Source organism: Orycteropus afer, unplaced genomic scaffold (genome assembly GCF_000298275.1).
Source record: "Orycteropus afer afer isolate SDZICR_OR568_19922 unplaced genomic scaffold, OryAfe1.0 scaffold00051, whole genome shotgun sequence".
NCBI classification, from domain to species: Eukaryota; Metazoa; Chordata; class Mammalia; order Tubulidentata; family Orycteropodidae; genus Orycteropus; species Orycteropus afer.
In genome coordinates, this window is record NW_006921638.1 from 2,616,864 (window position 1) to 2,639,591 (window position 22,728).

At 38.7% G+C, this 22,728-nt stretch overlaps 1 protein-coding gene across 1 annotated transcript in view; it reads left to right on the plus strand.

Annotated features, from left to right (window-relative positions):
* Nucleotides 1–22,728, plus strand: part of AKAP6 (A-kinase anchoring protein 6) — a 549,344-nt gene that overhangs the window by 450,429 nt on the left and 76,187 nt on the right. The window contains exon 11 of the mRNA XM_007938531.2: nucleotides 9,100–9,315. Within this exon, the coding sequence (XP_007936722.1) occupies nucleotides 9,100–9,315 (216 nt within the window). The remainder of the gene's footprint in view (nucleotides 1–9,099; nucleotides 9,316–22,728) is intronic.

The following is a 22,728-nucleotide window of genomic DNA, read 5'->3' on the forward strand; positions in this document are numbered from 1 at the left end:
AGGAGTGGCTGGTGGGTTTGAACCGCCAGCCTTCTGGTTAGCTATCAAGTGCCTTAGGCACTATGCTACCAGAGCTTCCTCTATTATAGCTAATTTCTAATTTGCCCATCCCTATCAAACCAGTAGGAGATCTGGTAGCATAGTGCCTAAGGCATTTGACTGCCAACCAGAAGGCATTTGACTGCTAACCACCAGCCACTCCTCGGAAGGAAGGTTGGGCAATGTACTTCTGTAGTGATACCACCTCAGAAACCCAAGGAGGGGTCACTATGAGTGGGGTTCGACTCGACGGCAGTGAGTTTGGTTTTCTTGTCATCAAGCCAGTGCTCTGGAGGAGACAAGCATGTTCCTTTCTCATTGAAGAATCTTTTGTTCTACTTGGAACTTTGGGTATCTTCATCCATAAATAAGCAGCCCAGCACAAGCCATCATATTGTAGCAATTTAACACCAGCTCAGTGTCAAACATCTTCCTCTTCATTTGGTCAGGTTCTGATCAGCTCAGCTCTAGCCATCCCAGCTAGGTCATGGGTTCCAGCTGCCAAGTTTGGGAATCACATTCTGCCCTTCATTTCAGACCAGCCAGCACCTTCTCTCTTTCTCATCCTCAGTCCTCAGTGACTATTTCAATGTTCATAGGCTCACAACTCCTTGCACTTCAGACCAGCTAGCCCTTCTCATACCTAGTTTTTATGGCCTAGGTCAAAGAGTACCAAAACTCAGCCCATTTCTTCATTGCTACACTTCCCCACCCCCACATTTCCACTCTTCAAGTGGACCTAGGTGGTCACAAAGGAGCAGCATATAAAGCCATCTACTCACCAGCTTCCTTTAACTTCCAGTCCTGGAGGGGTTTCTCTCATGGGCCATGACTTTCTTGCCTTGATGCACCCAAAGCCTAACTGCTTGCTCAAAATTAAAAAAGCCAAACAGTCTTTTTTTTTTTTTTCCTTCTCTCTCCAGGTCCTTTCTCCAAATGGAAATCTATTCTCTCAGTAGTTCTGGGTTGGTCTTTTCAAATACAAATTTCCTCACTCAGCAGGTTCTGGGTTCTAGGTAGAAAACCTAAGCCCCCTATACTCTACAAACAAGGTTTGAAACAAAAGCCTGTGTTTCTTCTGGGCAAATTCTATTTCCCCTTTTAACATTTCCAATCAAGTGTTGGCTGAAGGCTGAAGGCTGAGGGCTGAAGGCTCTCTGTTATCCATACTCCGTAATTGTTTCCAATGTACAAGTAGGTAAGAAAACATTCAGTACCCATAGCATATAATCCAAAATGCATAATCCTTTTTAAGACATTCCAGTTTCATCTCTTCACCTTGATTATCTTCCCATTCTTTGTATATGACCTTGGGCCTTTGGCTGGGTGTAACCAAAAGCCCTAGCCTCTGGATCATTTATCTCCTTTAATGTTGTTGTTGTTGTTGTTTTGTGCCCTCCACTCGGACCTGACTCATAGTAACCCCTCCTTGAGTTTCCAAGGCAGTATCACTACGGAAGTAGATTGCCCCATCTTCCTGGCTGGTGGGTTTGAACCGCCAGCCTTCTGGTTAGCAGTCAAGTGCCTTAGGCACTATGCTACCAGAGCTAGGTAACACCAACCAAAATAACCATCTAAGACTTCAAGGTTTCACTTCCCAGGCCCCTTCCTTCTTTCTTGTACAAAGTCCCATGCTTCTATGGATCTAGTGCTACTGCAATGAATCCCACTGCTTCTGACACCAACTGCTAAAGGGGCATGGAGGCAGCATCTTCTGACCACCTCTAACTCCACAAGAGGAAGACAGAATGACCATCAGTGGCCCAAGGCCTGTTCTTATGAGGCCAAACATGCCAAACCCTCCAACCCTCTTACTAATCTTGATACCAACTGTCCCTCTCACAGCACCCACCACCCCTCTGCTGTGTTCAACAATTTGCTGCAGTGGCCACACAGAACTCACAGATTATGGCATTTATCAGGGAAGCAACAGGCTACTATTCAAATTCAGCAACGCGCTCAGTCTCTCTTAGCTGGCCATCTCTCTCACATCTCTCTCTCTGCAAGTGCGGCTGTCTCAGCAGCACGTCTCTCTCACTAAGCAGTCAGAGAGAGATACCTTCTGCCTTCAGGAGGGCTCATTTTGAGCCTGGCAGGGTAGCAACTCAACGGCACATAACAACAACAACAACAACAGGGTAGCAAAACTAACCAATCCCAACATCAGAAATCTGCACACCTGAGAGAGAGAGAACTTCCCAGATTACTTCCTGCTGCTTCAACAAAAATAGACCAAGTGGATATCTTTCACAGTCTGCTACTCAGTTGCTCATGGCAAAGTGGGAGTTACAAAGACTATAGCTAGAAAAGCCATACCACGTAATTTACTACACCACAAATGCATAACTTCCAGAAGTCCAAGCCTCATTCAGAAGAGAATGTGGAATGAGGGATATCATTGCTGATGTCAGATGGTTGTGGACTAAAAGCGGAGAATACCAGTAAGATGTTTATGTGTGTTTTATTTTGGATCATCTTTCCTTGAAGATTTCACCTTTTCCTCCAATAATAACTTGCACATACTTCGGTTAGTACCTGATTTTCTGCATTATACTTGATACCATAATTATTTGTGTAGTCCACCTCTAGTAGATTCTCCATTCCTTGAGGAAAATAGCAACAATTTGCTCCTTTTTGAGACTTCCATGCCGAAATAAATAAATAAAAACCCAAACCACTGTCACTGAGTCAATTCTGACTGATAGTGACCCTACAGAACAGAGTAGAACTGCCCCATAGGGTTTCCAAAGCTATAAATCTTTATGGAAGCAGATTTCTCCCATGCTTCATCTTTCTCCTATGGAGCAGCTGGTGGGATTGAACCACTGACCTTTGGATTAGCAGCCAAATGTTTAACTACTATGCTAGCAGAGTTCCTTATGCCTGAAATAGTGCTTAGCATATGGATGGTATAGTACATATCTGAAGAGGTCAGACAGACAGGGATGAGATTGTCTTATTTCTACTTGCATTGCTTACTCTGGGTTGCTGTATAAAAATATTCTCTTAAAAAGTAAAACAAAAAATTATTATAATAATAATTAGCTCCTATGAAGGTCTATTTAACATTTCTCTATGCAAAGTTTTTCATGGAAATAATGTGTAGTCCCTAAGGCACTTGACTGCTAACCAGAAGGCTGGCAGTTCAAACCCACCAGCCACTCCTCAGAAGGAAGATGGGGCAATCTACTTCCGTAGTGATACTGCCTCAGAAACCCAAGAAGGGGTCACTATGAGTCAGGTCCGACTCGATGGCACATAACCACAACAGATCTAAGGTTGGGCAATCTACTTCCGTTGTGATACTGCCTCAGAAACCCAAGGAGGGGTCGCTATGAGTCAGGGCCGACTCGACAGCACATAACAACAACAACAACAATAACACAGATTCTAAGAAACAATACCAGAAAATCCACTGATTTTATTTTGTATATGTTTGTGATTATACATAAATATGTATATTTTAATGGTTGTCATTGAAAGTTATTTATTGTTGTTGTTAGGTGCTGTCAAGTTGACTGTGACTAATAGTGCCGTATGTACAACAGGATTAAACACTGCCCAGTTGTGCCCCATCCTCACAATCTTTGTTATATTTGAGGCCATGATTGCAACCACTGTCTCAATCCATCTAGTTTAGCATCTTCCCCTTTTTTGCTGACCCTCCACTTTAACAAGCATGATACCCTTCTCCAGGGAAAGGTCCTTTCTGACAACACGACTACAGTAGGTGAGATGAATCCTGGCTATTTTTGCTTCCAGGAAGCATTCTGGCAGTACTCCATCCAGAATAGATTTGTTTCTTTTTCTGGCAACTCATGTTATTTTCAGTATTCTTCACCAACACCACAATTCAAAAGCATCAGCTCTTCTTTGGTCTTCCTTATTCATTGTCCAACTTTCACATGCATACGAGGTGATTAAAAATACCATGGCTTGGGTTATGCACACCTTACTCTTCATAGTGTTATCTTTGCTCTTCAACACATTAAAGAGGTCTTTTGCAGCAGATTTTCCTTGTGCAATACGATGTCTGGTATCTTGACTGCTGCTTCCATGGGTGTTGATTGTGGGTCAAAGTAATATGAAATCTTTGACAGCTTCGGTCTTTTCTCCATTTATCATGATACTGCTTAATGCTCCAGTTGTTAGGATTTTTGTTTTCTTTATGTTGAGGTGTATATAATCCATACTGTGAACTGTAGTCTTTAATCTTTATGTTGAGGTGTATATAATCCATATTATGGACTGTAGTGCTTCAAGCCATTTTCACTTTCAGTAAGCAAGGTTGTCTGCATATCATAGATTGTTCATGAGTCTTCCTCCAATCTTGATGCCACATTCTTCATATAGTCCAGCTTCTTGGATTATTTGTTCAGCATACAGATTGAATAAGTATGAAAAGATACAACCCTGCCACACTCTCTTTCTGATTTTAAACCATGCAGTGTCCCCTTGTTCAGTTCTAATGACAGCCTCCTGGTCTATGTACAGGTTCCTCATGAGCACAATTATGTGCTTTGGAATTCCCATTCTTCTCAATATTATCCATAATTTTTTATGATATACACAGTCAAATGCTTTTGCATAGTCAATAAAATACATCTTTCTGGTATTTTTTGCTTCTAGCCAAGATCCATCTGACATCAGCAATGATATCCCTTGTTCTATATCCTCTTCTGAATCCAGCTTGCACTTCTTGTAGTTTCTTGTCAATATACTACTGCAACTGTTTTTGAAATATCTTCAGCAAAATTTTATTTGCGTGTGATATTAATGATAATGTTTGATAATTTCCTCATTCTGTTGGATCACTTTTCTTTGGAATGGGTACAAATATGGATCTCTTCCTGTCAGTTGGCCAGAGAGTTGTCTTCTACATTTCTTGTCATAGATGAGTAAGTACCTCCTGCGTGGCATCCATTTATTGAAACATCTCAATGAGTATTCTGTCAATTCCTGGGACCTGGTTTTCTGTAATTTCCTTCAGTGCAGCTTCAACTTCTTCCTTCAGTTATCAATATGGTTCTTGATCATATTCCACCTCCTGAAATAGTTGAACATTGAACAATTATTTTTTGTACAGTGACACTGTGTATTCCTTCCATCTTCTTTTGATGCTTCCTGCATCATTCAATATTTTGCCAATGGAATCTTTCAATATTGCAACTTGAGGTTTGAATTTTTCCTTTGGTTCTTTCAGCTGAAGAAATGTCAAGTGTGTTCTTCCTTTTTGGTTTTCTAACTCCAGGTCTTTGCACGTTTCTTTCTAATAATTGACTTTGTCTTCTCGAGCTGCTCTTTGCAATCTTCTGTTCAGCTCTTTTATCTTGTCATTTCTTCCATTTGCTATAGCTACTCTCTGTTCAAGTTTCAGAGTCTCCTCTGACATCCATATTGGTCTTTTCTTCCTTTCCTGCCTTTTTAATGACCTTTTTCTTTCTTCATGGATGATGTTCTTGATGTCATCCCACAACTCATCTGGTTTTTGGTCATTAGTGTTAGGGTGTCTAATATGTTCTTCAGATGGTCTCTAAATTCAGGTGGGATATAATCAAGGTCATATTATACCTCTTATGGACTTATATTAATTTTCTTCAGCTACAACTTGAACTTGCATCTGAGCAATTGATGGGCTTTTCCACAGTCAGCTCCTGAGCTTGTTTTGGCTGAAGATATTGAATTTATGCATGACTTATTTCCATAGATGTAGTCAATCTCTTTCCTGTGTATTCCATCTGGTAAGGTCCATAAGGTCCATGTGTATAGCCACTGTTTACGTTGTTGAAAAAAGGTATTTGCAATGAATAAGTCATTGTTCTTGCAAAATTCTATCATGAGATCTCTAGCATCATTTCTATCACCAAGGCCATATTTTCCAACTACCAGTAATTCTTTGTTTGCAACTTTAGTATTGCAATCACTGGTGATAATCAATACATCTTGATTTCATGTTTGGTCAGTTTCAGACTGCAGAAGTTGATAAAAAAAAAGTCTTCAGTTTCTTTGTCGTTACCTTTAGTGGTTGGTGTGTAGATTTGAATACTAGTGGCCACTCCTTGGAAGGAAAATGGGTCAATCTACTTCCATAGTGATACTGCCTCAGAAATCCAAGGAGGGGTCGCTATGAGTTGGGTCCGACTCGACGGCACATAACAACAACAACAGTATTAATTGGTCTTCCTTTTAGTTGTATGGATATTATCCTATCACTAACAGCATTGTACTTCAGGATAGAGCTTGAAACATTCTTTGTGATAATGAATGCTACACCATTCCTTTCCAGTTTGTCATTCCTGGCATGGTAGATACAATTGTCTGATTCAAAGGGCCACAACCAGTCCATGTTAGCTCACCAGTCCCTAGGATATCAATATTTATGGGTTCCATTTCATTTTTGATAATTTTCCTAGATTTATACTTTGTATGTTCCATGTTACAATTATTAATGGATGTTTGCAGCTGTTTCTTCCCATTTTGAGTCATGTCCCGTTAGCAAATGGAGGTCCCAAAAGTTTTACACCATCCATATCGTTAAGGTTGACTCCATTTTGAGGAGGCAGCTCTTCCCTAGTCATATTTTGAGTGCCTTCTGACCTGAGGAGCTCATCTTCTGGCACTATATCATGAAATGTTCCATGGCTGTTCATAAAGTTTTCTAATAATATATCAGACAGTGTTTCACTGTTATTCATTTATTTATTTAGGAGAATGGTATTTTATCAATATTTCTAGGTATAAAACACTTCAGAAAAGATGTTGGTCATATAAAATTCCCAATTTCCCCCTACTTTTGAAGAGTATTTTTATGTCCTAAATATGCATATATGAGAAATTATTTATCTAGAATATAAGCCTTTTGAACATTTAAAATAAAAAGTTCCAGAATTGTGAAGATCCAAATATCATATATTGAATGTTAATCATAACATCCTTCACAGTTTTTAAACCACTATATCCATCTGGACTGACTCACATTAAGATGTGGAGGGAAGGGTATCATCTGGATATTATTTAAATAATGGAAACATTTATATACTTACCAGAAAAAATTGTGGCCAATGATCTTTATGAAATTTTCACCTAGCAACCTCAAGTGTCCTGTTTCAGAACTTTCAAACTCTTTACAAATGCTATCTGATGTGACCTGTGCTAACTCCACAGCCTTTTATCATTCATTGTAAATTTTTATTTAGTTAAGAAACATTGGGGTTGTTTTGTTGGCTTGAGAAATGCAATTATTATTTTAATCATCTTCTAAGATAGTTTTGCAAAATCCTGTTCTATGGCATTGAAACAATTCTTCATTCCTCTAGCCCTTTACTTTTAACAAATTAAAACAGCAAAACAAAAACTAAACCCTCACTGTCCATGACTCATTTAAACCAATTTTAGTTGGCCACAAAATTGTCTTGAAGTATTTAATATTGGGCCAAGAATTGGCAGGTATTAAGTGGGCTTGATAGTTTGGCCTGCTCAAGAAAGAAAATTGAACAGAATGTGTGTCTTTGTGTGTGTGCGTGTGCAAGGAGATTATAAGGATTGGAGGAGGAGACGGAAACATTGTCTGTTTCTTTACTAGGCCCTCAAATTTTATCTTTGGATGTCAAGGTTTCTCCTCATTCAGCACTGAACTAATGAATAGTAAGTATTAGTAAAGAAATTTGTCAGACTTGGTGGTTATAACAGGAGTTATATAGGAAAATAGTAATGAACCCTAGGAAAATAAATAAGGATAAGTTCAGGAAACATAACTGAAAATGTTGCACTGGTATAAATTGAATAATAAAATTCCTAGTCATATTTTGCCATAAATAGAGGTTTGGGAATTTGTCATTCACCTTATTTAAAATTCAGAAATATTAAAGGTACAGAGTTCTTTCATTACAGAAATAATAGAATTCCAGCTATTACCGAGTTAGGGTCATTTAAATGGCTGTAGCATGCATTATATCAGTAAGTGGAACATCTGTATGAAATGTCCACCTGCTGATCTACTACCCCCGCTCCTCGCACATTCCAATGAACCACACTTAATCATTTTAAGACTTGTTCTAATGAAGCCTTATCTGGATTAACATTTTAAGCACAAATACTTTTAGGCATTAAAACTCTTGCACTAAATGAAATTGCATTGTCTTGTTTACCCTTGTTGATTAATAAGCAATCTGTTAACTGTTAGAACAGTCCAATTGTGGCAGTAGAAAGAGATTAGTAATTCAGTGATGTTTGTGGATATAATCATCATTTCTCCTGAAGGCTTTGAATTAGAATATCACTTACACAATATCCGTAGGCAAAGAAAGGATATAATATTTTTAGACATGTGTACCCACTATTTTGCTCAAATCATTCAGCTTAGGGTCACTGCAGCAATACAAATGCTTCTAGGGGCAAAATGTTATTTTGATGCATGAATATCCTTCTTAAATAGTGTGAATGTCTATTAAAAGAAACATGCAACTAACAAATAGTGCAAGTAATAATCTAGTATCTTAATTTGTGTTTTCAGAACATTATTGCTTTGTTAATCAAGCTTTGTAGAGTAATACTGCCCTGTTTTTTCTTTCCAGATAATAGATTTTATATATTAAAATTCTTTGCAATCTTACATATCTTATTACCAGACAGTGGAAAATTAAATGTTTTTGGCTCCAAAAAATACAGAAACAAATTTTTAAAAATCTATTTCTTTTTAGAGAATTTTTCTATAGTTTATGTTTCCTGTGACCTTGAATCAAAGTCTGTTTGTTTAATATTCATATGACCTACATGATTTATTTCATTAGATTATAAATTGTTAATTACCTAGGTGTCAAGGTAGAACCCTACATTTCAGAGGGAGATATCACTGAAAAAGTGTGGAAGAATGGTATGCATTTAAGTTCTTCAGCATTAGTTGGGAATCTATAAAGGGCCTCAAATTTAAAGGTGACCCCAGGCCTTTCTTCTTCTATTGTTTCTAGCTGAGTGATCACTACAGTTCAGAATTATGTTGGAAGAGGGTACCTCATCTTTTAGGGAACTGTGCTCATGAATTGGTCCCTCTCTCTGTTGCAGACCCTCTGTTGTGAAATCAAGCAGCGTCGTCGCGGAGTGGCCTCCATTCTGCGGTTATGCCAGCATCTTCTGGATGACCGGGAGACCTGCAATCTGAACGCAGACCACCAGCCCATGCAGCTGATCATTGTAAATCTTGAAAGAAGGTGGGAAGCCATTGTCATGCAAGCCGTCCAGTGGCAAACACGGCTACAAAAGAAGTTGGGAAAAGAATCTGTGAGTGTTTTTTTTGTTGTTGTTGTTTTTTGTTTTTTTAAGGCATAATGGTCTCTTACTTTTTCCAGAAAAAAAAAAAAAAATGTTCAGGGCTTGGTTTCACTAACTAAAGGAATAGTTATCTACAACTACTAAGTATAACTTTATTGGCAAAACATAGAGATTTATTTGGCTTTCTAATAAGATGCATTTTAGTGTATCTCATTCTCTTTTTAGAACAGAGACTTTGCTAACCTTACCAAATTAAGCCATTAATTCTTTCAATCATTCTTTTACCAACAATATTCATTAATCATACAATACCCCATGAATATTTTGCTAGAAGTTTTCTTAATCTCAGAGCATATGGGGCAATGTGTATGTGCTGCAGATAAAGCAATGAAATAAAGCATACTGATTACATTTTCATTACATCAGACTTAACACCATCCATTTGTACATCATTCCTCCATTGTTCCTGCCTGGAGTTCATTGTGACAAAATTACATTACTGAGAACTGGCAAGTTTCCTCTTAACAGCTTTAAGGCAATATTGAAGGTATTTGTGTGTTGGGGGTAGTCATCCTTCTTAAGGATTTTACAAATTGACTATAAGTTCCAACTGTTGCTAGATGAAAGGAATACCTGTGACAAGGAATATCTTGTTATAGAATGCATACTTGTCCAAAAATACTTTTACCTTCTTAAGGGAAAGAATTATCAATGAAAAGGTCACATTCCCCAAATTGACATTGAACTCAGTGTCTGTTAATTGCAGGTCCAATCTCATGTTTTCCTAGCATAAATGAAATACATACATACATACAGTAGAATTCTTTTTTTTAATATTTGTATTGTCAGTTTTATGTCTTCAAATTAAAAAAAAAAAACTAAATCTAAAAAGTCTTGCCACTGAAAACCATCTCCTCCTATGAATACTAATTTTAACAAAGCCCTGATATTTGCTATCTGATATGTTTGGCACTGGGGACTGGGAACAGAAGGGACAATGAATCAGTAAGCTTTTTGCTTTTTTGGCAGCTGTAGCTATGTGGAGTCTACAGGGTGATTTTATCCTCATCATTTCTGTTTAATTGTTTTGAGCTGAAGTTGTTAAATTTCTTAAGACTTCCAAGTTATTACCAGTAATCAGAGTCTCTATAATTGGTTGTGATTTCTTGAAATGACCTGTTGTGAAGCTATTTAGTTGGAGTGTTCCTGCACCACCACCCCCCCCCTTTTGTTTGGTAGAGACTGTTTGGAAGGTATTTTTTTCCTGTAGTATGAAACCTCTAACTGGCGGTGGCCATAATAAGATTTACACAAACACCAACTGCAGCTGGAGAAGTTCCGATATTTGGAAAGCATTCAGACTGCTTTGAAGGAGACAAAACTTGGTACCTATTGGGATTTATTTGAAATCAGGTGATCACGGTTGCTGGACTAGATCTCTTCAGACAAGATGCAGGCATTTTTATCCTACTTCTGCAGTCAAGGCAAGCTTTAGCTTTGAGAAATCCTGGATGCTTCTTAGATACTCAAGCAACTATATAGAAGCAGATATAAATTGCAGATAGAGAAAAGTATTTTCTTGGAATTGGCTGTTGACTGTGCGTGTTGTTTGGAATAATTAAAATAGCAAATAAGGTTCTCTGCACCAAAAAAGGGTGAAAATCACTATCAGGAAAAGGATTGAAGAGTAGGGAGTAGCATTAATATAAGCAGTGCATCAAGGACAGGATCTATCAATTGGAGATATTTCTCTGCTTTAAATCTCTGTTGATGAACAGACTAGTATTTCACTAATGTACAAGTCTGCCTTGCAGAGAATCAGAGCCTCTAAGTGAAGGTTTATTCATTTATCATATGTACCCACGCAAATCCCATCCCTAGGTTGTGTGCAGGACTTAGTTTTATTCACTGTTACATCCTCAGAGCTTAGACAATACTTGGTGCACAGTTAAATGTTTAATAAATCTTTGCCAGAGAATGAGTACATGCTTTCATTTAATAAATTTTATTTCATTCTGACATTTTTTTTGGAGTTACTATATCTATACTAGATATTATATTGTGTTTTGTTGACTATGCCAAAGCATTTGATTGTGTGGATCATAACAAACAGAACACTTGATTGTACTCACGAGGAACCCTTACATAGACCAAGAGGCTGTTGTTCCACCTGAACAAGGGGACACCGCATGGTTTAAAATCAAGAACGGAGTGCATCAGGGTTGTATCCTTTCACTATAGTTATTCAATCTATATACTGAGCAAATAATCCGAGAAACTGGACTATATGGAGAAGAATGTGGTGTCATTCTTGTCATTGGAGGAAGATTCATTAACAACCTGTGATACGCTGATGATACAACTTTGCTTACTGAAAGTGGGGATGACTTGAAGGCACTTACTGATGAAGATTGAAGACTACAGTCTTTAGTATGGATTACATCTCAATATAAAGAAAACAAAAATCCTCACAACTGGGCCTGTAAGCAGCATCATGATGAATGGAGGAAAGATTGAAATTGTCAAAGTTGTCACATTGCTTGGTTCCATGATTGACGCCAATGGAGGTAGCAGTCAGGACATCAGATGACATATAGCAATGGGCAAGTCAGCTGCAAGGGACCTCTTTCAAGCGCTGAGGAGCAAAGATGTCTCCTTGAGGACTAAGGTGTGCCTGACACAAGCCATGATATTTTCAATCACCTCGTATGCATGTGAGAGCTGGACAATGAATAAAGAAGACTGAAGAAGAATTGATGCTTTTGAGTTGTGGTGCTGGTGGAGAATGCTGAAAGTAACATGGACTGCTGAAAGAACTAACAAATCTGTCCTGGAGGAAGTGCAGCTTGAATGCCTCTTGGAAGCAAGAATGATCAGACTTTGTCTTACCTACTTTGGTCATGTTGTCAGAAGGGACCATTCCCTGGAGAAGGATGTCATGCTTGGTCAGGTGCAGGGTCCACGAAGGAGGGGAAGGACTGACACAGTGGCTGTGGTGATGGGGTCAAGTACAGCAGGGATCGCAGAGCTGGTGTGGGACTGGATGGTGTTTCATTCTGCTGTAAATAGGATCTCTAAGAGTTGGAGATGACTCCATGGCACCTAACAAAAACAACAACAACGTATCTATACGAATTGTAAATTTTTTAGTCTAACAAAATGTCTTTGAATAGCATGCATTTCTGTAAGAATATTTTACCTTCATAAGATTACCAAGATACGTTTTAACCTTTCATTTTTTTCAGAAAGGACAACATTTATAAGTTATATGATTTAAAGCATTCTGTGGTATGCCCTTTGTTTTTAAAAAGTCATTTTTGAAGAAAATTCTGTATGACATATTGGTTAAAGTACTAAAAATGTGGGCTAGGTTCTGGCACTACAATGAGAGCCTCTGATTCTAGCTTGATGTTATAGGATTTTCTTCACTAGTTACTTTGGAAATAGCTTGTACAGAGAGTGTCACCTAATCCTCCATTCAGTGTTCCTCATTATTTAATTTACATCTGTTTGTGGGATGAAGTGATTATGGTTTGTCTTCTCCATTGGTCTGAAGCTCTAGGAGAGCAGTCATGCAGCCAATTTTTACTCACCATTGCATTCCCAAACCCCACATAGTACCTACAACTTAATAGCTTCTCCACGATATTTTAAATAACTGAGCTGTTAAAAGTGATCATCTGTAGTAGTCACTTTTGGAGATTCAGGGATAAATATATTTTTCTCCACAAAAAGTATAGTTAGAAAGGTAAGACAAATACAAAATAACTGTAATATTAGATAATATTCAAAGGTGATTGGGGACTTCAAGTTTACAGTTAGTAGTGACAAAAAATATGGAAAATCTTCCCATAATAATATTGAGAAAAATTCATCTAAATGTATAAACATCAAATAACTTTTCTATTATAAAAACACAATTATCTCTAAATAAGTAAATAATGAATATATTTTTCTCTTTTTTGAAATGAAAAGAAAGTGAGAGAATTTGAAGTAAATTTCAGAAGCTAAAACAGGTAAAACCAACTAAAAGTATCTTACCTCCTTATCAAGATTTGAAATTATGTAATTACTTAACACTGTTCTTCATTCTTCCCACATTCAAGCTCTTTGCATAGATGTTTTTCCATTTTCTTTGTGTTATCTATAACATCAATCTCTGTCTATAATTTTCAAACTTTAATTGTAACTTTCAGTGGAATCACCCTGCCTCTTTCTTTTAGAGGCAAAAGAGCTTGAACTCTGTCCCTTGACTCTTTTCTCTGTTTTAGGTCCCACATCCTTGCTAATTGTGGTGGTTTTGTTTGTGTGTCAACTCAGCTAGGCCTGGTTGAGTGGCTGGGCAGCTGGATGTATTATTCCCCATGATGAGACAAGTAATCAACTCCATGGTGGAATCTACTATGAGCAGCTGAGTATGTGGGTATGTGGTCTGCTTCCTATATATAAGGAGAAGCTTTGAGAATGGTCTCTAGCTATGGCACACTTGGACCCTGCATGTAGCCATGTCATTGCTCTCTGCTATGCTCTGTCAACCTAGGGACTTACAATGGACTTAAGTTAATGGCCTTCTGTGTGGTTTGGTAACATCAGGACTGTGCCTTTTAACTTGTCAAACTTGGGGCTTCTCAGCCTCAGCAGCCAGCAGCTGTCTGAGTGAAGAAATGCTTCTAGTTCCAGTGGGCTGGGAGCAGGAGGCAGAGCTGGACCCCAAGGTTGGGGGGCTTTCACCCAGCCCCTAGAGCTTGGCACTTTGAACTTGGACTTAAAGCCTCCAAATTGTAAGAATAAACTCCTGTTTTGGCCATCCCATTTGTGGTATATTTCTTGTCAGAGTGGCACTAGGTAATCAGAACACTGACAAACCCATATTATCTTAAACTACCTCATCTACTAAGATAACATTCTGCGTTTATGGTGTAATTATATAAAGAACTAGGGATTTTATTATTTTTATCAGCTTAAAATCACTTCCTATAATACATGAAAATTAAAATTTATGAGACAGTCCATAATAACAATAATAATCAATAATACTAATCTATAAATCTACTCAGAACAATGTTTCTCAATCCTATGTGGAGAGGAGATCATTCCTTGATGAAAGCTATGACCTCATTCTAAAATACATATTCAGACTTCCACTTCCAGACGCTATAGAGTAAGGCATAAAATTTACCCTCCCACCTGAAACAATTAAAAAGCTGAGTAAAATGTAAGAAACCACAGCTTTAAAAGCATTGAACACTAGGCAACGAAGAGCTGGGAAACAAGTGAAGTAACAACTATGACTACCTATTTTTCTGCCTGGAGTACATTTCCAGGTCACAGTGCACAAAGGAGAATTCCATTTAGAGGCTCCTTGAGTTGAGTACACAGGGCCAGGAGTCTGGGGAGGCCAAGTGGCTTGATTTGCTACAAGACAGAATCCCAGAGGGGAGAGAGCTGCATGGAGAGAGAAAGAGCTTGGGAGATGTGTAGAGGGACCCTCTCAAGTCATCAACAGAAACAACCCTGAAAATATTAGAGGAAACACTCTGGCACTCACATGGGGCTGAGAATAATTCCTCTTCCCACCAGTCAGAGTGAAAACATTTATAATTCATAGAACATGAGATAGAGTACTAAGAAGGGTTTTGCTTCAGTAGTGGAACAAAATTAGATCCAGACTAAGTGCTGCTCTAGTTCTACCCAACAAAGCTTAAAAGCAAGACCTGAAAGGACCAAACTGTTTCCAAATAATTTAATTACATCCCAGTATAAAATTCAAGAATATTTATAGGAATACCCAGCACTCCACAAGGTAAAATTTACAGTGTCTGACACCCAACTAAAAGTGACCAGATACAAAAAGAAGCAAGAAAATGTTGTTATATGTCATTGTTAGTTATCACTGAGTTGATTATGACTCAGAATGACCCCATGTGTGCAAAGGAGAACCGTTCCATAAGTTTTCAAGACTGTGCTTTCAGAAGCATATTGTCAGACCTGTGTTCTGAGGGGCCTCTGAGTAGAATCGATCTGCCAACCTTTTAGTTAATCATTCATGCCACCCAAATAATGAGGCAAATGGATCATCAGAAACAGATCTATAATGATACAGACTATAGAATACTAGATAGAGGACTGCATTCCGTGTGCTCAAGAATCTGGAAAAAATATTGAACATATTAGAAGAGACATTGAATATATATATGTATGTATATAGTACGTATGTATGAATCAATAAACATGTATTTTATATATATATATATAGATAGATAGATAGATAGATAAAGATAAAAGCTACTGTAACTGAGGTAAAAAATATAACAGCTCAAAAAAACCAAACTCACTTCCATCAACTCAATTTGACTCATAGCGACCCCTCTTTGGGTTTCAAAGGTGGTGTCTCTACAGAAGTAGATTGCCCAATCTTCCTTCCAAGGAGTGGCTGGTAGGTTTGAACCACCAGCCTTCTGGTTAGTGGTCAAATGCTTTAGGCACTATGTCACCAGAGCTCTCCCCCAAACAAAATATACAAAATAATGCACTGGTATTAAAGTTAACTAGACATTGTAGAAGAAATAATTCAGAAATCTGAAGATATAGTGATAGAAACTGCACGATCTGAGACACAAGAGAAAAAAGACCAAAGAAAAACCCCAAAATAAACCACCAAACTAACCCAAACTCAAATCCAAAACCAACAAATAAACACTGTATCAGCGAGCTGTGAGATAACATCAAACAGTTTATAATACAGGCAATTGGAATCCCTAAAAGAAAAGAGACAAGGGCAAAACATTGTTGAAGAAATAATGACCAGGTTTTTTCCAAATTCAGTGAAAATTATAAGCCTAAAGATCAACAAATACCAAGCATAATAACCATAAAACTACACCAAGCCAAATCGTAATCAAATTGATTAAAACCAATGATAAAAGAGAATCTTCAAAGCACTAAGAGAAAATAGAGATAAACAGAAAAATAACAGTAAGTATGTAACACTTCTTTACAGAAACATGCAAGTCAGAAGACAGTGGGCCACTATCTTTAAATTATGGGAAGAAACTAACTCAGAGTTTTATACACACAGAAATTATCATTCAAAAAGGAAGATTAACGTAAAGTGTTTTCAGACATCAAAAGCTGAAAAGATTCTTCACTAGCAGAACTGCACTATAAGATATGGTAAGAGCGGAACAGTGAGTCTCTCCTCATCCAGAGCAAAGAATGAAGAAAACCAAAGATCCATGAAAATGATTAGCCCAAACAACTGGTACACCATGTGATCCTCAGCCTACATGACTATGAGACCAGAAGAACTAGATGGTGTCCAGCTACCACTGTCAATCACTTGGAGGGGGATCTATGTAGGAGATCCTGGATAGAGTGGAGAACAATGTGGAACAAAACTCAAAATCACTTGGGAAAAAAAAAAAGGAAAAAAAGGACCAGGTTTGCTGGTCTGGTTGTTGTTATTGTTGTTAGGTGCTGTTGAGTCATCTCCGACTTATAGTGACCCTATGCACAGCAAAATGAAACACCTCCCGGTCCCACACCAGCTCCACGGTCCCTGCTGTACTTTACCCCATCACCACAGCCACTGTGTCAATCCATCTTGTTGAGGGCCTTCCCCTCCTATGTGGACCCTCCACCTGACCAAGCATGACATCCTTCTCCAGGGAATGGTCCCTTCTGACAACATGACCAAAGTAGGTGAGACAAAGTCCAGTCATTCTCGCTTCCCAGGAGCATTCTGGCTGCACTTCCTCCAGGACAATTTGTTAGTTCTTTTAGCAGTCCATGGTACTTTCAGCATTCTTCTCCAGCACCACATCTCAAAAGCATCAATTCTTCTTCAGTCTTCTTTATTCATTGTCCAGATCTCACATGCATATGAGGTGATTGAAAATATCATGGCTTTTGTCAGGCACACCTTAGTCCTCAAGGAGACGTCCTTGCCCCTCAGCACTTGAAAGAGGTCCCTTGCAGCTGACTTGCCCAGTGCAATATGTTGTCTGATGTCCTGACTGCTACCTCCATTGGCATCAATCATGGAACCAAGCAATGTGACAACTTTGACAACTTCAATCTTTTCTCAATTCGTCATGATGCTGCTTACAGGCCCAGTTGTGAGAATTTTTGTTTTCTTTATATTGAGATGTAATCCATACTGAAGACTGTAGTCTTCAATCTTCATCAGTAAGTGCTTCAAGTCATCCTCACTTTAAGCAAGCAAAGTTGTGTCATCAGCATATTGCAGGTCATTAGTGAGCCTTCCTCCAAACCTGATGCCATGTTCTTCTTCGTATAGTCCAGCTTCTCGGATTATTTGCTCAGCACATAGATTGAATAATTATGGTGAAAGGATACAACCCTGACACACTCTGTTCTTGATTTTAAACCATGTAGTGTCCCCTTGTTCTGTTCGAACAACAGCCTCCTGGTCTATGTACGGGTTCCTCATAAGTACAATTAAGTGTTCTGAAATTCCCATTCTTTTCAATGTTATCCACAATTTGTTGTGATCCACACAATCAAATGCTTTTGCATAGTCAATAAAACACAAGTAAACATGTTTCTGGTATTCTTTGCTTTGAGCCAAGATTCATCTAGCATCTGCATTGACATCTTTTGTTCCATATCCTCTTCTGAATCCAGCCCGCACCTCTGGAAGTTCTCTGTCAATATACTCCTGCAACCATTTTTGAATTATCTTCAGTAAGATTTTATTTGAATATGATATTAATGATATTGTTCAATAATTTCCACATTCTGTTAGATCACCTCTCTTTGGACTGGGCACAAATATTGATCTCTTCCAGTCAGTTGGCCAGGTAGCTGTCTTCCAAATCTCTTGGCACAACTGAGTAAGTGCCTCCAGTGGGGCATTTGTTTGTTGAAACATCTCAATGGGTATTCCATCAATTCCTGGAGGCTTGTTCTTCACCAATTCCTTCAGTGCAGCTTTGACTTCTTCCTTCAGTACCACTGGTTCTTGATCATATGCCTCCTCCTGAAATGGATGAACATTGACCAGTTCTTTTTGGTACAGTGACTCTGTGTATTCCTTCCATCTTCTTTTAATGCTTGTGCATCATTCTAAATTCTGTCCATAGAATCTTTCAATATTGCAACTCAAGCCTTAAATTTTTTCCTCAGCTCTTTCAGCTTGAGAAATGCTGAGTGTGTTCTTCCCTTTTGGTTTTCTAACTCCAGGTCTTTGCACATTTCATTGTAGTAATTATCTTTGTCTGCTTGAGCTGCTCTTGGAAAACTTTTGTTCAGCTCTTTTATCTTGTCATTTCTTCCATTTGCTTTAGCTACTCTCCATTCAAGGGCACATTTCAGAATCTCTTCTGACATCTATTTTGGTTTTTTCTTTCTTGTGTTTTTAAAGACCTCTTGCTTTCTTCATGGATGATGCTCTTGATGTCATCTCATACTTCTGGTTTTCAGTCGTTGGTGTTCAATGTATCAAATCTATTTTTTAGATGGTCTCTAAATTCAGGAGGGATATATTCAAGATCATATTTTGGCTCTCATGGACTTGTTTTAATTGTCTTCAACTTCAAGTTGAACTTGCGTATGAGCAGTTGATGGTCTGTTCCTCAATCAGCGCCTGGCCTGGTTTTGGCTAAAGATATTGAGCTTTTCCATCTCTTCTTGCCACAGATGTAGTCAATCTGATTCCTGTGTACTCCATCTGGTGAAGTACACATGTATAGTTGCCGTTTGTGTTGCTGAAAAAAGGTATTTGCAATGAGTAAGTCATTGGTCTTGCAAAATTCTATCATGCGATCTCCAGCATTATTTCTGTCACCAAGGCCAAATTTTCCAAATACCAGTGATTCTCCTTTGTTTCCAACTTTTGCATTCCATTCAACAGTGATAATTGACACATCTTGATTGCACATTTGGTCAGACTGCAGAAGTTGATAAAAAATCTTCAATTTCCTCATCTTTGGCTTTGGTGGTTGGTGTACAAATTTGAATAATAGTTGTAATAACAGGTCTTCCTTGTAGGTGTATGGACGTTATCCTATCACTGATAGCATTGCACTTCATGACAGATCTTGAAACATCCTTTGTAATGATGAATGCCACGCCATTCCTCTTCAAATTGTCATTCCCAGTGTTCTGGTTACATAGTGCTGCTCTGACAGGAATATACCACAAATGGAATGGCTGGGACAAACAGGAGTTTATTCTCTCACAGTTTGGAGGCTTTAAGTCCAAATTCAAAGTGCCAGGCTCTGGGGCCTGTGTGAAAGGCCCTCGACCTTGCACTTCAGCTCTGCCTCCTACTCCTGGCCCACTGAAACTAGAGGATCTCTTCACTCAGGCAGCTACTGGCTGCTGAGACAAACAAGCCCATGGTTGACAAAATGGCACAGTCCCGATGTTACCAAACCACACAGCAAGCCATTAATTTAAGTCCATTGTAAGTCCCATTGTCAGCAGAGCATGGCAGGCTGCTGACCAATAACACGGCTACATGCAGGGTCCAAGCATGCCATAAGCTAGAGACCGTTCCTCAAGGCTTCTGCTTATATACAGGAAGCAGACCACATCCCTAAGGCAGCTACTCAGCTGCTCACAGTAGATTCCACCATGGAGTTGGTTAGCAGTCTCATCATGGGGAATACTACATCCAGCTGCCCAACCATTCAATCAGGCCTAGCCACACACAAACTTAACCACCACACCAGCATAGTAGATCATATGGTCATCTGATTCAAAATGGCCAAAACGAGTACATTTCAGCTCACTAATGCCTAGAATATTAATCTTTATGCATTCCATTTCATTTTTGACAACTTCCAATTTTCCTAGATTCATACTTAGTACATTCCATGTTCCTATTATTAATGGATGTTTGCAGCTGTTTCTCCTCAATTTGAGTCATGCCACATCAGTAAATGGAGGTCTTGAAAGCTTTGCTTTATCCATATCAGTAAGTTTGGTCCTACTTTGATGATGCAGCTCTTTCCTAGTCATATTTTGAAAGACTTCTGAACTCAGGGGCTCGTTCTCCTGCACTGTATCACATAATGTTTCTGGGCTACTCATAAAGTTGCGCAGTAATTTATCAGACAGTGGTTCTCCGCTATTCACAAGGTTTTCCCTGGCCAATTATTTGGGAATTGGACGACCTCTTCCTTCTTCCTGGTCTGTGTCAGTCTGTATGCTGCATTGAAGCCTGTGCACCATGTGCAACCATGCTGGTACTTGAAACATTGGTGGCAAGCCTCACAGCAACACGCAAGCCACAATAGTATGACAAACTGACAGATAAGTTTGTCTGACTTAGCAGTTTGAAACCTCTCCACCCTGCCCTTACCTGGATCCTTGGTGCCACTCTCCTCTGTCATCCCCTCTGGCTTCTATTTCCCCTGCTTTCCTGGCTGGTGGGAGTGGGACAGGGGTCTCTCCCCTTACTTGGATCCCTGGCTGCTACTCTGCTCTGTCGTGCTGGTCTGATAGAACCTAATATAACCACCGAGACTATGGCCCCTAGCTGCTCTTCAAATCTGCAGCTGAACTTACTCCTTTGGCTTCCAGCCAAACAAAAGACAGGCATATGAGCTGAATATTTACACTAGGTAGATATACCCCTTGGAGAGAACAATCATGAGAGTATAGAAGGGCTGTGTATGCACAAAGAGACAGCTCAGGGGGCAGGAGTGCATGGAGGAAAGGACACAGGGAAGAGGTAACTATGGGGAAGAAGTGGGAGGGGAGCTGTTGCATTGTGGGAAATTTTGGTAAATATCATGAGACAAAGTGTATGTGAACTGCTATATGGAAAGTGAATTTGCTCTGTAAGCTTTCACCCAAATCACGATTAAAAAAAAAAAAAAAGATTGTTAAGAAAAATCCAGGCAAAAGAAGATATCATGTGGAAACCTGGATCTACACAAAAAATGAAGAACACTACAAGTGGTAACTATGTGGGTGATATGCAAGATTTTTATATTATTATTTAAATATCTTAAAAAATAATAAGTTGTAATACAAGATAGCTTATTGCCATCAAGTTGATTCTGACCCATAGCAACCGACATAGGGTTTCCCGGGCTGTAAATCTTTACTGAAACAGACTGCCTGACCTTTTTCCCACAGAGTAGCTGGTGGATTCAAACCACTGACCTTTTGGTTAATAGCCAAATGCCTTATCCAGTGCACCACCAGAGCTCCATAATATAAGATAGTAACTATATTGTAGGGTTTATAACATATATGGAAGTAAAAAAGTTATAATTAATAGGCCAATAAGGAAAATGAAATGGAAGCACAATTTTTTTTAAAAAAAGCACTCAATATAGAAAAAGAGGTAAAAAGGGAATAAAGAACAGATGGAAAAATAGAAAATAAATCATAAGGCAGTAGATTTAAACCAATTGAATCAATAATCTTGTTAAATGTAAGTGGACTAAAATCCCCAATTAAAAGGCAGTAATTACCTGATTGCATAAAAAATATAGATTGAACTACATATTGCTTGGGAGCTCTGGTAGCATGGTGCCTAAGGCACTCGACTGCTAACCAGAAGGCTGGTGGTTCAAACCTCCCAGCTACTCCTTGGAAGGGAGATGGGGAAATTGACTTCTGTAGTGATACTGCCTCAGAAACCCAAGGAGGGGTCGCTATGAGTCAGGTCCGACTCGATGGCACATAACAACAACAACAACAACACATATTGCTTACAAGAAACTCCCTTTAAATATGAAACATAATTGGTTTAAAGTAAAAAGATGAGAAATATGTATCAAGCTAACACAAATCAAACCAGCTCTGTAATGTCTATATTAATATCAAACAGAGTAGATTTCAGATCAGAAAATATTACAAGATATAAAGAAGTTAATTTCTTAATGGTTGTTGTTAGGTGCCATCAAATCGGCTCCAACTCACAGCGACTACGTACAACAGAACAAAACACTGCCTGATCCTGCACCATCCTCACAATGGTTCCTATGCTTGAACCCATCATGGTGGCCACTGTGTCAGTCCATTTTGTTGAGGGTTTTCCCCTTTCACTGACCCTCTGCTTTACTAAGCTTGATATCCTTCTCTGGGGACTGATCCCTTCTGACAACATGACCAAAGCGCATGAGGCAAAGTTTGGCCATTCCAGCTGTAATCCTTAATGATAAAAATGTCAGTTATTCAAGGAACATAACAGTACTAAATGTTTATGTGATAATAGCAGAGCTTCCAAATGCATGAAACAAAAACTGATAAAACTGTAAAGAGACAAATAACAGTTATAGGGAGTTATTCCAACAGACTTTTCTCAATAATTGATAGGAAAAGTAGACAGAGTATCAGAATGTAGGAGACTTAACCAACACTATTTTGGTAGTTAAATTTGTGTGTCAACTTGGCTGGGCCTGGTTGAATGGCTGGGCAGCTAGTGGTAGTTATTCCCCA